General features: G+C 34.4%; 2 protein-coding genes across 2 annotated transcripts; both read left to right on the forward strand.

Moving 5' to 3' along the window:
* Positions 1-6,589: 6,589 nt before the first annotated feature.
* On the forward strand, positions 6,590-6,950 carry LOC149138442 (aquaporin PIP2-5-like). The gene is made up of 2 exons (XM_089447604.1): positions 6,590-6,711; positions 6,803-6,950. Exons 1-2 carry the CDS (start codon positions 6,607-6,609, stop codon positions 6,911-6,913), a joined length of 216 nt encoding a protein of 71 aa, XP_089303730.1. The 5' UTR covers positions 6,590-6,606; the 3' UTR covers positions 6,914-6,950.
* Positions 6,951-8,722: 1,772 nt separating this feature from the next.
* Positions 8,723-10,608, forward strand: LOC149138443 (pleiotropic drug resistance protein TUR2-like). The gene is made up of 4 exons (XM_089448035.1): positions 8,723-9,049; positions 9,222-9,393; positions 9,823-10,077; positions 10,313-10,608. Exons 1-4 carry the CDS (start codon positions 8,922-8,924, stop codon positions 10,580-10,582), a joined length of 825 nt encoding a protein of 274 aa, XP_089304161.1. The 5' UTR covers positions 8,723-8,921; the 3' UTR covers positions 10,583-10,608.
* The last annotated feature ends 4,269 nt before the right edge of the window (positions 10,609-14,877 follow it).

The following is a 14,877-nucleotide window of genomic DNA, read 5'->3' on the forward strand; positions in this document are numbered from 1 at the left end:
TTAATGTACCATGTTAATGCGTGATCTTGCAACATACTTACTAGCATAGCCTTCTTTATATTATCATCCACGACTCCTTGTGCTTCCCATACCGCCCTTACCATGAACCATAATTGGTCCAGATCTTCATTCCCTACTCCTCTGAATACCGACAGTTTGATCACGCTCGCCATACTGAACTATGGTGGTGGTGGAAGTGGGGTGGGTGGAGATGGAGGTGAAGAGGGTGAGATGGGTGGCGGTGTAGGTGGAGGTGGTAAGCACAGAATTCGCTTCCTTATCAGACTAACTTTGCTTCCTGAAAAAACTTTCTCTTCCTCACTTTCCCACGAGGGGAAATTAAGGGACTAGTTTCTAATTCTTCACTACCTCCACTTCTGCAGATCGTCCCACTTCGCGTAGTCCCAAACATTAATTTATTTGCATAACCCGCTTTTCACACAATAGCATCTTAATCCAAGTGTTCAAAGATTTAATACGCTTACCTCGTGGTCCTTTGAGGAAGCGGTGTTCTGCCTCACTGTAGTTGATGGTTGTATCTACTGCGAACTCAGTGATAAGTCCTCTTGTAATTTGATCAAGCCAATGGTCCATAGCTTGTGTGATCTTATTTCCTAATGTTTCTAGTCTTCACACTAATTTTGAAGTCCACACGATTGGTTTGTCGATCCTACACCTTCCCTGACTGTCTGCTAGCTTCGTGATCCACTCATACAGTTCAGAATGAAAGGGTGCAAAGAAAATTTTGTGGATTTCCATATATAAGTAGCACTCGAACCAGTGTTCCTTAGATACTTGTGGATTCCTGTTTTCCTATGGTGCAAACTCATGAATCTTCTTGTCCAACCACCCTTAAATTTCTTTCTTTGTTGGATTCTAATTACATGACATCATACATCCCTTATGCAGATCCCGGTCTCGGAAAATAGAACCATTTGTTGGCTTATTGGCGCCTGACCCTGGTTCAGAGATGATTTATCCAAACAAATCCTGGTACTGCTGGCCCTTTTGGCAACAACCCACGGAGCACAAACTGAGGTCTCACCCGAAGTAGTATGGGAGGGTGTTAGAACCAGGTTTACGCACCCTAGAGATGTCTGATGAATTTCAGTGGTTCACAGCTTTTCCTTGCACACATTGCTACGTGCATCTATCAGTACCTCGCAGCCTACGATGCTACCTTTCAACAGCCCTCCTCGAGGCACGATCCATGTTATTACCCAATTCCTTACTATTAACCCAATAATTGTCAATCACTTAGCTTATCAGTATGTCTCTAGTTATATATAACAATGTTCAGTATTCATATAAGTGCACGTGATAAAGAAAACAATATACTTAAACAGGAAATAGGACAAGCATAGATACACAAGATTTGGAATCAAACTTCTCTTTATTATTCTTCTTCCTGGGTTACAGACTCGACTCCACCATGCGTACTTAGCTCCAGGGGTCTACGGACTCAGCTATGGACTCTACTAGGCCTCTACGCACTCAGCTACAAAGCCTCTTCCTACTACTATGACCCATGACACTTAGACCTTTACTCTATGCTTTCTATATTCTAGACTCCATCTGTTTCCATCTATTTCTTCCTCCTTATCTTTACAACTTAGAGCTTCACTCTATTTATACAATCCCATGGTCTGCGGACCATGGGTAGGCCGACATTACATTACAAAACTTAGGGCGGACAACCCTATGACTCAACATGCATTTCGTGCTTTGTGCCAGCAATTCGCGAAGTTTTACAACATTATTTGACCAAAACTTGGTCTTTGAGCCCCAAAACATGTTGTGGGGGGATTCCATGTCCAACAGGGATTGCGGGGCTTCCAATAGTTCAAATAAAATTTACTCCATGTAATTCTCGTATTTTGGGGAAGAACAATAAAGAGTATTTTCAAAGTTCTACTTCTAGAGATTCAAGAAAATTAGGTCTCATACATTCATATTTATGTGGACCTATGCTTGTTTCTATTGCAAATGGTAATAAATAAATATTGACATTCATTAATGATTATTCGAGGATGTGTTGGGTCTATATTTTAAGAGAAAAGTCACAAGTTTTTGATGTATTTAAAAAAATCATCTCTTGATTACAAATGAAAATCAACTTAATATAGACACTCTAATGACTGATAATGGTGGAGCATATACTTCACATGTTTTTGAAAATTATTTGCAAGATAATGATATCAAACACCAAACCACAATTCCCTATAATCCACAACAAAATGGTATTGCAGAATGAATCAACAAAACATTGCTTAATATAGTAACATCAATGATGTTCTTTAAAAATGTAAAGCTCATGTTTTAGGGAGAATCATTACTTTGTATAGCCTATATCAGAAACCATTGCTCTTCTTTTGTTATCAACAATAAAACTCCATATGAATTGCGATGTAGAAAAAACACAAGTTGAGTGTAAGAAGTAGAAAATGTATATTTTGGGGATATTATATTACTTCTAAGGCATACAGGTTGCATGCTGAAGAGAATAAGAAGTTTACTTTTTCAAGAGATGATGTTTTTTTTAATCTAATAAAGATACATCCACATTTGATAGACAACTTAATAATTTATAAAAGTTTATGTCTAAGAAATTTTATTATGAATTTGATAATAATATTCCACATCATGAAGGGGGGATTCCCATTCTAGATTAGTTTGTGGGATTTCCTTCAATAAAGTTACCTCTCAATGATGATAATGGTTCTGCTGAAGAAAAATTGGATGATAGAAGTGTTTCTGCGGGGACATAAAGTACTTACATTCCATAAGGGTTTGCTCCACAAGATGAGAAACTTCCTCCACAAGATGAACAACCACTATGAAAATCAACTTGTATCATAACGTTTCCATGAAAATACGATGATTTTGAAACAAGAAGTTCTTCAAGTAATTGTTCTCATGTTTCCGAGTATAATTTCTTTGTTGATGGTGAACCTACTTGTTTCGAAGAAGTCGTTAGTTGTAATCAATGGAAAAATTCAATGCAAAGGGAATATGATGCACTGATTAAAAATGGCACTTAGAGGTTGGTGGACCCTCCTATTGGCATCAAACCCATTGGTTGCAAGAGGGCTTATAAATCCAAATATAAAGTTGATGGTTCACTTGACAAGTACAATGCAAGACTTGTAGCAAAGGGATATGCACAAAAAGAAGGTATTGATTACATAGAAACTTTCGCTCCTATAGTTAAATGGGGCACTATTAGAACCTTTTTTTCTATTGTAGCTCAGACAGGAATGGAAATTCATCATATGGATGTAAAAAATGTTTTCCTAAATGGAGATTTGAAGGAACTTGTTTACATGTTTCAACTAGAAGGTTTTTTTTCAAAGGTAAATAACAAAAGATATGCAAGCTAATGAATTCATTTTATGGTTTGAAACAAGCATCTTGTGCATGGTATGAGAAACTAACTTATCATATTCTTAAGTTGAATTATAAGCATTTTGAGCTAGATGATGAAACTCTTTTTATTATGAACTTTGGAAGAACATGTGTATATCTAGTTGTCTATGTTGAAAGATCATTTGTATATCTAGTTGTATATGTTGTATATTTACTCATCTACTTAAAGGATGGGCCTACACTTTATAGTTACAATTAGAAAGGTCATACACATGCACACCTTCATCCCCAACTATCATTCAGAGACAAGGATGACTTTCATAAATCCCATTGGGCTAGGCTAAATAGTGGATGTCCCACACCAGAAAGTATTTGTTAACTAATACGGGTTCCACTCGTATTTGAAACTAATTTTACTTGCCTAGTGTGGATTGTGGGAGATTAAATTAGGCCCAAGAGTATAGGGCCAATCCCTCTTACTTAACCCTGGGCCTCCTCAGTGATAGGTGATATATCTATTGATTCTCCTAATATAAAAGGAAAAAGGGTGGCTTTTGGAAAAGGGTAAATTTAAGATGACTCGTTGGAAATCTACCCTTGGAATTTTGCACAAATGCATCGTTCACCCTCCACTCCACATTCAGGAGAAGAGACATTTAAAATTTAAAGTGAAGATGTGCATTTTTGTATGATAATAGGCATACTCTAATTGTTTTAAGTTTTGTTTTTTCAGGCTAGAATTTAAAAATACAATTTTTAGTGATCTTGTAATTTTTAGTTTAAAATGTGTTTTAAAATCCATAAATGCATTCAAACCCTTAAAACAATTCGTGGGAGTCATATTATGTAGACTTATTTCATACCATATATGAGGTAAAATTGGCTAAAAAATATGCCAACAAAGGGCCAAAATGTAAAAGAGTTAAAATTAAGATGTGGGATAATAATTGAGTACACAAATACACATATTTAATCATCTTAAATGTGTCATATGAATAGTTAAAATGTGCAGTTACATATTTTATTAATTGAAAATTACTCTTTGAGCCTTAAATATGTCTTTTGGAATGTAACATAGATGGATGGGAGAACAAAGTGTGCTCCCAATCACTAAAACTACCAACATTTTTGTCAACAATTAAATTGTTAATTGGAGGTGTCCCATATCTGATAAACAAGGAAGATTTTTGTCAACAATCAAATTGTTACTGGAGGTGTAACAATCGAATTGTTATTAAAGGTGCCCCTTATGTGATAAACAAAGAAAGTTTTTGTCAACAACCAAATTGCTACTTAGAGGTGTCGCTTATCGATAAACAAACAAAACCCCAAAACCTAATACAATAAAACATATAAAAATTGATATAACTTTAAAATTAAATTATTATTATTATGATTATAATTTATATATTTTAAAAATCAATTAATTATTTATAATAATAATTTTTAAATTAAACAATTTAATAAATAAATAAATAAATTATTTATAATGTTATTTAAATTAAATTAAAAATTTATAATACATATTATTATTTAACTTTTTATTGTAACCAAACAACTATTTTTATAATTCTTTTAAACCTATGTGCTTAATTTTTATTGAATTAACCACTCATTTATACTCATCTACTTACTTAATTGTGATGTATACCAAACATAACCTAGGTTTTTTCTCAATTCAACTTATTGGACAATTGTGATGTATACCAAACATAACCTAGGTTTTTTCTCAATTCAACTTATTGTGACTTGACTTGTTTTTTCTCAATTTTATTAATTTGATGTATATAATAATTTTTATTAATATTTTACTTAAATTAATTAAATTAATAATTATTATAATTTTTAATTTAAATAAATAACTATTTATTTATTTTAATTAATTTATTAATTTAAAAATTAATCTGAAATGTATTTAATATAACCATATGGAGTCCATGCAAAATAACATCTAGTTTTTTATTTAACTAGTTAGCGTTGACTTATTAGTCCCTGCCTGGGACTCTTAGCAATCGATCGTGCGTTGACTGCCTATTAATCTCTTGTTTGACCAAAAAATATTGCTATACATCACAATTTTAACCAAAGTTTTCATATTAAAAAATAATATAAAATTTATTATGTAATTGCTGATTGGCCAACAAAGTTGAGGGTCTTATTGCGGGCTTCGCAGGTTTCAAGACGGGTAAAAGTAAGATATCCTAAGTTTTTGATACCTCTTCTGCCTGTCCTTGCCGCAAACTTTTCTGATATCCAAAGTTTTCAGGTGCAAAAGATATTCAACTTTTCTGCTATCCAAGGTTTTCTCGTGCAAAAGATTTTTATATCCAAACTAAATATTCTGGTGCAAAAGATTTTTATATCCAAACTAAATATAATTCACTAAAGATTTTTATATCCAAACTACATATAATTCACTGACACAAACTTCAGAGAGAATTTACTGCCACATGGCTATCTGCATGCGGAAGCTCTAGTGGGCTTTCTGCATGCGGCAGCTCTGGTGCTATCTGTAGGCGAGCAAGTTGATTTCTCATTATGAGTCATTGTTCTCAGGTAGGCCGCGCCCTTTTTTTGGAACTGGTTTCTTTTATAAGCGAGGTCCTTCCATAATATGACATATAATCTCTAGGTTCTGTACCAGGGTTTCGACCATGAGGCCAAGACTGTGTTCTGAGTTTTCTCGCAATTGCTAGAGTTGGAATGTCAAAGGTTTCATTATCTGTTTTTAGTTCAGCCTCCTCCATGGCGGTTGCCAAAAAATATTCTAATAGTTTGTTATAGTTTGTTGTAAAATAGTTTGATGCGTGTCCAGTATTACAATTTGTTGTAAAATTGTTTGACGTGTTTCTGTGTTTAGCGTTGTATTTGTCTGGCAACGACGTGACTTTTGGTGTTGCATGTCGTGCTCTGCCCTTCCTAAGATTCCGTCTTATAAATGAGAGAGATCGTAATGTTCTCCTTGGAAGTGAAATTTCCAGTCGGACTATTTCTTTTGGAAATGGGATGTGCACCTCGCTCTCGACGATTTCTGGTGAGGAATTCCATGTGAACGATTTCTGGTGAGGAATTTCCATGTGAACCTTGCCTGTACGTTATCATTGTCCATTTCTTGAACGTGTATGCAGTAAGCAATTTTATTATTATGTATAATACACTGATTATTTAATCTATTAATAGATGCTAATATACTGATTGGCGCAGGCTTTGGCTCCGGTTTCAATTGGTTTTGCTGTATTCATGGTACACTTGGCAACCATTCCCGTCACTGGAACGGGCATCAATCCTGCCAGAAGCTTTGGAGCAGCCGTGATTTATGGCCATAAGAAATCCTGGGACGACCATGTAAGAAGAGGATAATAGTCTCCTTTCTGTTGTTTTCTATTTATCAGTATTGCAGATTTTATGGAATTAAATTTTGATTCTTACATTGCAGTGGATCTTCTGGGTTGGTCCTCTTATTGGAGCTACGGTAGCTGCTGCATTTCACAAATACGTTATCCGAGCATCCCTGAAATGGCACAGCAAGGAACCCAACAATGTTTAATACAGAAACTGGACTTTGTTCATGCGGATGCATTTGTGTTGTAAAAATTGTGTTTGCTTTTAGATGTTGTATGTTTTGAGGGGCCAATATTTCGCGTACGCCGGATGTTAATCTTAGAATAGGCATCAATAGATGCTAAAATAAATTTGATACGATGGCAAAAAGTATTGTTGTCCTTATTTGGCAAGTTGATTCCAATCGTATTTTGTCCGCCAAACATTTCTAATGTCAGGATTGTGTCTTATAAGCAGTGTATTGCTGAAAAGAGTGTTGCTGCCTAGATGGTGTGGGAGGCTGCTGGGTGTGGGGTGAGACGAGGAGCAATGTATAGCACCTGACGTCCGGTCTAGGGTTCGACTCTTTCAGAGATCATTAATAATTATTGTTCTTTAGTGAAGTTTAAGTTACCTTTTCAGTCGTCTAAATTCTTTAAATGCAGTTTCTTCGGTGTCTTGCCAACCTGGAATATACTTATCGATACGCCATTTCTAAGATGTTTTCTGGAAACGTAAGCCGCGTCATGCCCGCAGCCCGACATGTGTATGTCAAAGAAGGCCAGCAATGCATAATAATTCTATTTTTTATTTTCTTAAGTTAAGCAAATGTGCATCGGCCATTGCCATGTCACATGCCAGAGGAGAGAGTAGGCCAGTAAGTTTAAGAATCAATGTTGAATTTAATGTGTGAATCATTTAAATGGATTTGAAATTTTTTCCAGAAAATACAAAAGGAGTTAATAAATTAAAGTTAATTTGTTTGAATTATTTAAATGGATTTGAATCTTTTTCAAGAAAATACAAAAGAAATTAATAAATTAAAGTTAATCTGTTTGAATTATTTAAATGCATAGTGGGAGTTGAAATTCAAAATGTATATTAGATATTAAAATTTTAATTGAAAATGTTTTTATTTATTTATTTTTAAATTAAAATTACATTGTATATTAACATTTCAAAAATGCTTTGAGTAGAATTACTTTTGCTTACTTGTATTATGCTCGTTTCTTTACCTGTATCATGTCACTCATACAAGTGTAGTATATGGGACTCATACAAGTGTAGTATATGCAGATGTCATGACATAGCTAGCACAATCTCTTTTTCCTAGGCCTAATTGAACTAAGGTGAACCTGGATTGTTCCTTCTCATGCCTAATAGAACTAGTAATCCCAAGTATAACATGGTCCCATGTAAGGCCATCCTGTCCTATCAACCCATCCCGGAAACTGAACTTGTAAATTCCTCTGACTAAACTTTGATGTCATGTGTATTACACAAATTTCATGTTAAATCGTGCCCCACAGCAGAGAAAAACTCTTGCATGTTAGCCTTCTGCCATGTGCATGATAGCTCTTTGACACGCCATGGAGCCTGGCACAACACTTGTCTCTAATCAACTTCACCACTGGTCTTTAACATACCTGCTTCACCACCCATTTGCTTCTAATCTACTGCTTTGATTTACAGTTTGATAGGAGTGTAGCGAAGCAAAGAACCTATCCATTCCACTGCTTTACATTATGATTTGACAGTTCAATATGGTTCGCTACACTGATCTGTGTCTTTAGTTAACACGACGATGGCGCAGTCGGTTCTCCCTGTAGAGGTGTTACGGCCAGTTATGTAGGAGGAATAGCAGGGTTCAGCCAGCGGCCCGCATTTTTTTAAATATATTCCCATCTCCTAGAGCCTTTAAATTGTTTTTATATTCCCATTTCCCATACAAATCATGGATAGGCTATCGTTTTGCATGCATATAAGTTTCCATGTTTATTTATCCCAATTTGATTATGTTTTGGACTTACAATTCATATCTCCATTAGCTATAATGCCAGCATTTTGTGTTTTATGAATGTGGATTTATTCAATGCTACTGAAAACATAATGCATAATGTGGGTTTTTCCACAGGCATAATAAAGTTCTCATTCAGGAACTCAGCGAACCAGTCCAAGACTCAAAGGATTTGTGTTTTGAAAGGCAATTTGGTCAATCCTTTGCAGTTCAAATCATGGCTTGTTTGTGGAAGCAAAACTCGTCGTATTGGAGAAATCCTCAGTACAACACCGTTCGACTCATATTCACCTTTTGCTGCGCCCTAATATTTGGCACTATTTTCTGGAGAATTGACCGGAAGATGTAAACATTACTTTCTCCTACAATCACAAAATCTAATCAATCTAGACCCAATTCTTTTGTGTCATTGGATGTTGTTTACGAGCAAAACCAACAAGTATACTAAATACTTTGGGATGCAATCTAATATTCAAGGTAGATGCAATTCTTATGTGTCATTGGATGTTGTTTACAGGCAGAACCAACAAAATATATTAAATGCTTTGGGATCCATGTTCGCAGCTATTATATTCCTGGGTTTCAGCAATGTCGTTTCTGTCCAACCAGTAGTCGATGTCGAAAGGATAGTTTTATATAGAGAAAAGGGAGCAGGAATGTATTCGGCTCTTCCGTATGCTATTGCTCAGGTATGTACTTTTTGCAGGAACGTATTCGGCTCTTCCGTATGATATTGCTCAGATATGCACTTTTTGGTTTTGTATTGTTTTATCAATATAGACTCATTCAATTTAATTTGATCATTGTTAAATTGGCGTATACATTTTTTTTGGTTCATGAACAAGGAACCCATCTAGTAGCATTTGATTAGTAAAGTGTAAATTTACATAAGTGCATATATTCTATTTTTTTATTTGAATTTAGTATTTGATTACAAAAGTATAAATTTACAAAATCGAACCTAAAATAAATTTAATTATTAAAACCTAAATTTGTAGAAATATATATATTCTACCTCTACATACTCTTAAAACGCTCAAACTGTAATATTATAAAAATAAGCATACAAACATAGCTTTAAAGCCTTCTACTAATACAACCATATTTATGTTACACAGCTTTTGATCGAAGTGCCATACATATATATTCAAACACTGGTCTATGGTGTGATAGTTTATGCATTGACAGGCATGAAGTGGACAGCAACCCAATTCTTTTGGTATTTGTTTTTCATGTTCTTCACGTTCCTTTATACCACATACTATGGGATGATAATGGCGGCTGTCACTCCTAATGCAACCATAGCTTCAGTTCTCTCCTCGGCTTGTATTGCAGTGTGGATGATTTTTAGCGGCTTCATAATTCCACGTCCGGTGAGAATTACAGAGTATTTTCTCTATGTATTGTTCAATTTAATTTGATTGCAGATTTTGGAAATTCCATGATGGATAGGAGTATAATCAGTTCATTTTAGTGGTTTCTATCTATCAAATTTCCAAAACTCTTACCATAAAAAAAGTAATTACTCTTTTTTTTCCCTTTGGGCTCGTCACAAAAATTAGTCAAATAAATGTTCATTGATAATGTGAGTGTTTTTGGGCGTTACAGCGGATTCCTCTGTGGTGGAGATGGTATTACTGGGCATGCCCCTTCGCATGGACGCTCTACGGACTGGCGGTATCTCAGTTTGGCGATATTTCAGATGAAGTGGTGATGGCAGATGGCGAGAAGCAACAAGTGAACGAATTTCTGAGTAATTACTTTGGATATAAACACGATTTTCTGGGACCGGTTGCAGTTGCAACAGTGACAATCGCACTTTTGTTCGCTGCGATCTTTGCACTGAGCATTAGAACACTTAATTTCCAAAAAAGATAGAAAGAGCCTTTATTCTTTTGTTCAGAACAAAGGATTTTTTTACAATCTATGACTGATTTCAGTTGCTTGAGTAAGTAAACAAATTAGAGGGAGATAGCTACAGAAAACAAGTTATGTTCGTATCAATGAATAAATTCTTATAAAATATTTTATTTATAATAAATAAATAAATAATTATAAAAATAAAAGAAATCTGCTTAACGCAATACATATTATTATTTTCTATATACATATTTTCATTTTTCATTTTTATCTTCTATATACATATTTTCATTTTTCATTTTTAAATATTTATGGTGAATTATAGTCATTATTTTTATTAAAAGATAATTTTAATTTAATAATTTTTTTTAAATGATTAATTTTTATTTTTTAAATTATTAAAATATAAATTTATAAATTAATAATTTACAATACATTAACACTAACAAAGTGAAATTAATTAGTGAAATTAATTTTTTGAGGAGCTCACGTGGTAAGATACTGAAAATGAAAACTAAATGAAAACAATGTCTCATCTTCACATCTAGACAATTTGCTAAATTTTAATTTAAACATTTTATAAGCATATTCATTATATAAAATAATGTTTTAATTTAAATATCTTAATAAATTAATGTAATAGTTTACGGAAGTTCGATTTTTTTGTTTTTAAATTAGAAGTTTTATTTTTAACAAATATTTAGACAGTAAATTATATTACAGTAGAAATATAATATTCGTATCACAAAGCACAAAACTGAGTTTTATGTTGGATGGAATGTGATTGCGGCATCCACCAAACTCTTCATTAATCACATTTGGTCATCCAAAGGCAAAGTTAAATATGGTTTCTGCAAGGTTGTCACCTCCTCTAAGTTCCTGCAGACCCCAGCAGGGACTACCGCCACGGCAGTGGCTCCTTGTTCTTATAACTGCTGAATTTGAAATGCGCTGAATTTTTATTAAATAAACTTATTGTTTATAACAATTTATGATTATATGATGTTTATCCAAGGTAACATATGGTTTTATTTAACGTATTCATTTGGAGTTTGGATTTGACTTATTCTTACTTTGTTTTTAACCAGGATTCTGTATCAGCATAAATTCATAAGATTGACTTAGAAAAGCGGAATGTGTTTCCTTGGTTACGAAAAATGAGCAGAGCGATACCATTAACTTTTCATGTCGGTGGTAGTTTTTTCAAGCGAAAAGAACAACAGGTCTTTCATTGAAAGTAAATTACTCTTACATGTTTAAGAGGAGCTTCAGAATAACCAACTGATTGCAGGCATAACATCCAGGCGAAGAAACTACACAATCATAGATTTAATAGACCGTTTGTCCTGCAAGAAGATTATGTTCCGAAGAGCCCATAATCTCTTCGGAACGGTAGTTACTGTTACTGCAGTTTGCTGTAAATTATTTGATTTAGGACATATTTATATATTATTATTATTATTATTAGGAGGAGGCTTGATGTATAGTTATTAAATTTCAATTTGAATGAAAAAAATTGACTCCCTAAAATTTAATACTAATAAAAAGTTGGAAGGTATACATTTTTTTTTTTAAGTTGAGGTGGGACTCTTTCTATTACTATATAGAAAATAAAACAGAACATAGTATCAAAACATATTAACTCGCCCTCATGGGGAAACCGAGTATTTTAGCCATCTAAAGTTTTTAATGGCCGACCAAAAATAGAAAGCCCAAAGTCTGATTATCCTTGCAAGATGAACTAAACAGTCCTGAGTACTCCTAATCCTACTGGTCTGCATAAAGTATATTCCCTTATCTAGAACATGCAAAAAACTATATTTAACTAGACTATGTACTTTCATATACATATCTTTTCTCAGATATCTTCAGTTGCAGGTTGCTGGTTTGCTCCTCCGTCTGCTCTCTGATGTTCTCCCTTCAATAGCTGTTGTAATTCATCCAGTTTCTTCTCTTGCCTCTCTAAAGCAATGTGGATGAACCTCAGTTCCCTACGCAGTTTAGGGCCTCCCTGCGCTATTTCCACCATCTCAGTAGCAACTTGCTCTAATGCTTTTGCCAATAACCTTTTCATTACCCAGTAAATGTGGAGAGATTGCTTGAACAGAGACATTCTGCCTCTGCCCCTGGTGTTGCTTGGGTCATGCAGTAAGAATTCCCAGTCCTCCATTTCTGCGTCAGATTGGCCTTGTAAAGACTCCTCCTCCAAATGCTACATAATTCTTCTGACCTCTGGATTTGTATTCCGCTGATAGGCCCTCTCATCCTGGTGAATTCTCTGCTCCATCGATCTCCTTGTTTTTTTGGCTGGTCCCGCTTCCTGCTTCAGATTCTCGCCTTTGTCGCCTTCATTCCTGCTCTGCCCCCGACTTCTCTTGCCGCCCATATTCGTCCTGCTTCCCGCTCCCCTATCACTTCTTCTCCTGTCGTATCTTCTTACGCATTCCACCTGCGGTGCTAGCTGATCCTCTTTCGACTGCTGATTGACCCAACCGCCTGTTGATCTGCCCTGTGGTTTATATTTCCTGTTAGCTTCGCGACGGGGGTCTTCATCCTCAGAATCGTCCTCAATCTCAAAAATTTTGCCGAGAGCTCCTCTTTCGCAGCAGCCTTGCCTTTCCTGTCCCTGTTCTTGTCAGCTGCAATAGTCAGCTCCTCCGCCACCCTAGACTTCATCCTCGTTTCCATGCTATCTCCAATTATGTCATGGGGTATGTTATGGTGCCAGCTTAAAATTTTCCTGTCTCGCTGTCTCGCTACTGTCCTAACCTCTGCACGCTGAATTGGAAGAAACTAACGTGCTGTCTTCCCTTACCCGTCTGGGTACTTATTACCTTTCTCCCATCAAAGTATGTCACGATATCGGCGATGCATTGCCGCCATTTATTATCCGGGATGTTGCCTCTCCTGGCCATCATTCCTTGTTTATCATTTACCGTCTGAAGTTCTGACATGCCGCTCCACCATCCTCTGGAAGGTATACATTTTAGAAATACTTCATTATATTATATTTTTTATTTCTTTTCTATAAATTTAAATAAACAATTATTATATTCAAAACTTTAATGAAAATATAGAAGTTAATTTTTTTCAATATAAAGGTTATTGTTTTATATTTTTTATATTAAAGTTACTGATTTACAACCAATTTTCTATTTTATAATTTTTGTTAACTAGAAGTTATTTTTTATTAATTGCTATACGTCATTTTATAAAAATTTCTAATATGAAAATTACTGTTATTTAATATTTTTCCATAAGAATTATGTCTTTTTTATTTTTTTTATAAGAATTACCAATTTATTAATTAGTATAAGAAAATTTACAAAAGCTAATTGATCCTCACATTAGCTTTGTCTTTCTGTGCATTATTTCAATTTCCAATTTTCCACCAAGGTTGAGCAGTTCCAAAGTTGTTTTTTCGTTCTTTGTATTATTTCCACCACGGCTGCCTAGGTCCAAACTTGTATTCTTCCATTACATCAACTAAGGAGAGTTGGAATTAAAAATTTGCCTCTTTCAAATAGATGCTAGGGTGATTCCTATTCAATAGTTGAAGGGTCAATGCAATGACCTATTTCCACAATTTGTATTCTTCCAAAGCATCAACTAAACAGAGTTGGAATTAAAAATTTACCTCTTTCAAACAGAAGTCAAAATAATTCTGATTTAGTTGGAGAGTGAGTTCTTAGATCATTGAGGTATTATTTTTTTAACACAATAAATAAAAAGAAAATCTATCCATACTTTTCAATTTACTTACATACAACACCATCTTCTAAATTCTTAAAATGTATTTAAATCTGAATTTGTACAACACCATCTTCTAAATTCATAAAATGTATTTAAATCTGAAAATCATATAATGTTTTAGACATTTAGTCAACCAATGCATTATATATCAAACTTCCGGATTAAATACATGACCATATAACTTGCTTATTGCCATTCATCAGTGTATTACTTGTACTCACATGAAATGACAGGTGGTGAGATTCATATGCTATTTAGAACTATGGCATAGTTCATTGCTTTCAAAATTACCTCTCTCAAATAGATACCACGATGATTCCTCTAGACTCTTGTACTATATCGGTTCATGTTGAGGCACGAAGCATAGTGAATATTGGAGGCCACAGCTCGTCTAAATTATTCAGCGAACCAAAGCCAAACGGTGAATTTACATTTTTTTGCTAGTAGCACAGAACTTGGTTTGATTTAGTTTAATTTTGATGAATGAATGCTCTCATCATTTATAAAATGTTTAAAATGTTTTCATTAGATATTTAGTACAATACAAGTATTTTGTGAGA

The sequence above is a fragment of the Pinus tabuliformis genome, chromosome X (assembly GCF_031772625.1).
Source record: "Pinus tabuliformis cultivar Carrire ecotype Pingquan chromosome X, CPIR1, whole genome shotgun sequence".
NCBI classification, from domain to species: Eukaryota; Viridiplantae; Streptophyta; class Pinopsida; order Pinales; family Pinaceae; genus Pinus; species Pinus tabuliformis.

Bases quoted from the DNA above. Each gene is read 5' to 3' on its own strand.
- LOC149138442 (XM_089447604.1), top strand. From the start codon at position 6,607: ATGGTACACTTGGCAACCATTCCCGTCACTGGAACGGGCATCAATCCT. The intron at 6,712-6,802 runs GTAAGAAGAGGA...CTTACATTGCAG, and splicing joins AGAAATCCTGGGACGACCAT to TGGATCTTCTGGGTTGGTCC.
- LOC149138443 (XM_089448035.1), top strand. From the start codon at position 8,922: ATGGCTTGTTTGTGGAAGCAAAACTCGTCGTATTGGAGAAATCCTCAG. The intron at 9,050-9,221 runs GTAAACATTACT...TGTTGTTTACAG, and splicing joins TGGAGAATTGACCGGAAGAT to GCAGAACCAACAAAATATAT. The intron at 9,394-9,822 runs GTATGTACTTTT...TATGTTACACAG, and splicing joins TTCCGTATGCTATTGCTCAG to CTTTTGATCGAAGTGCCATA.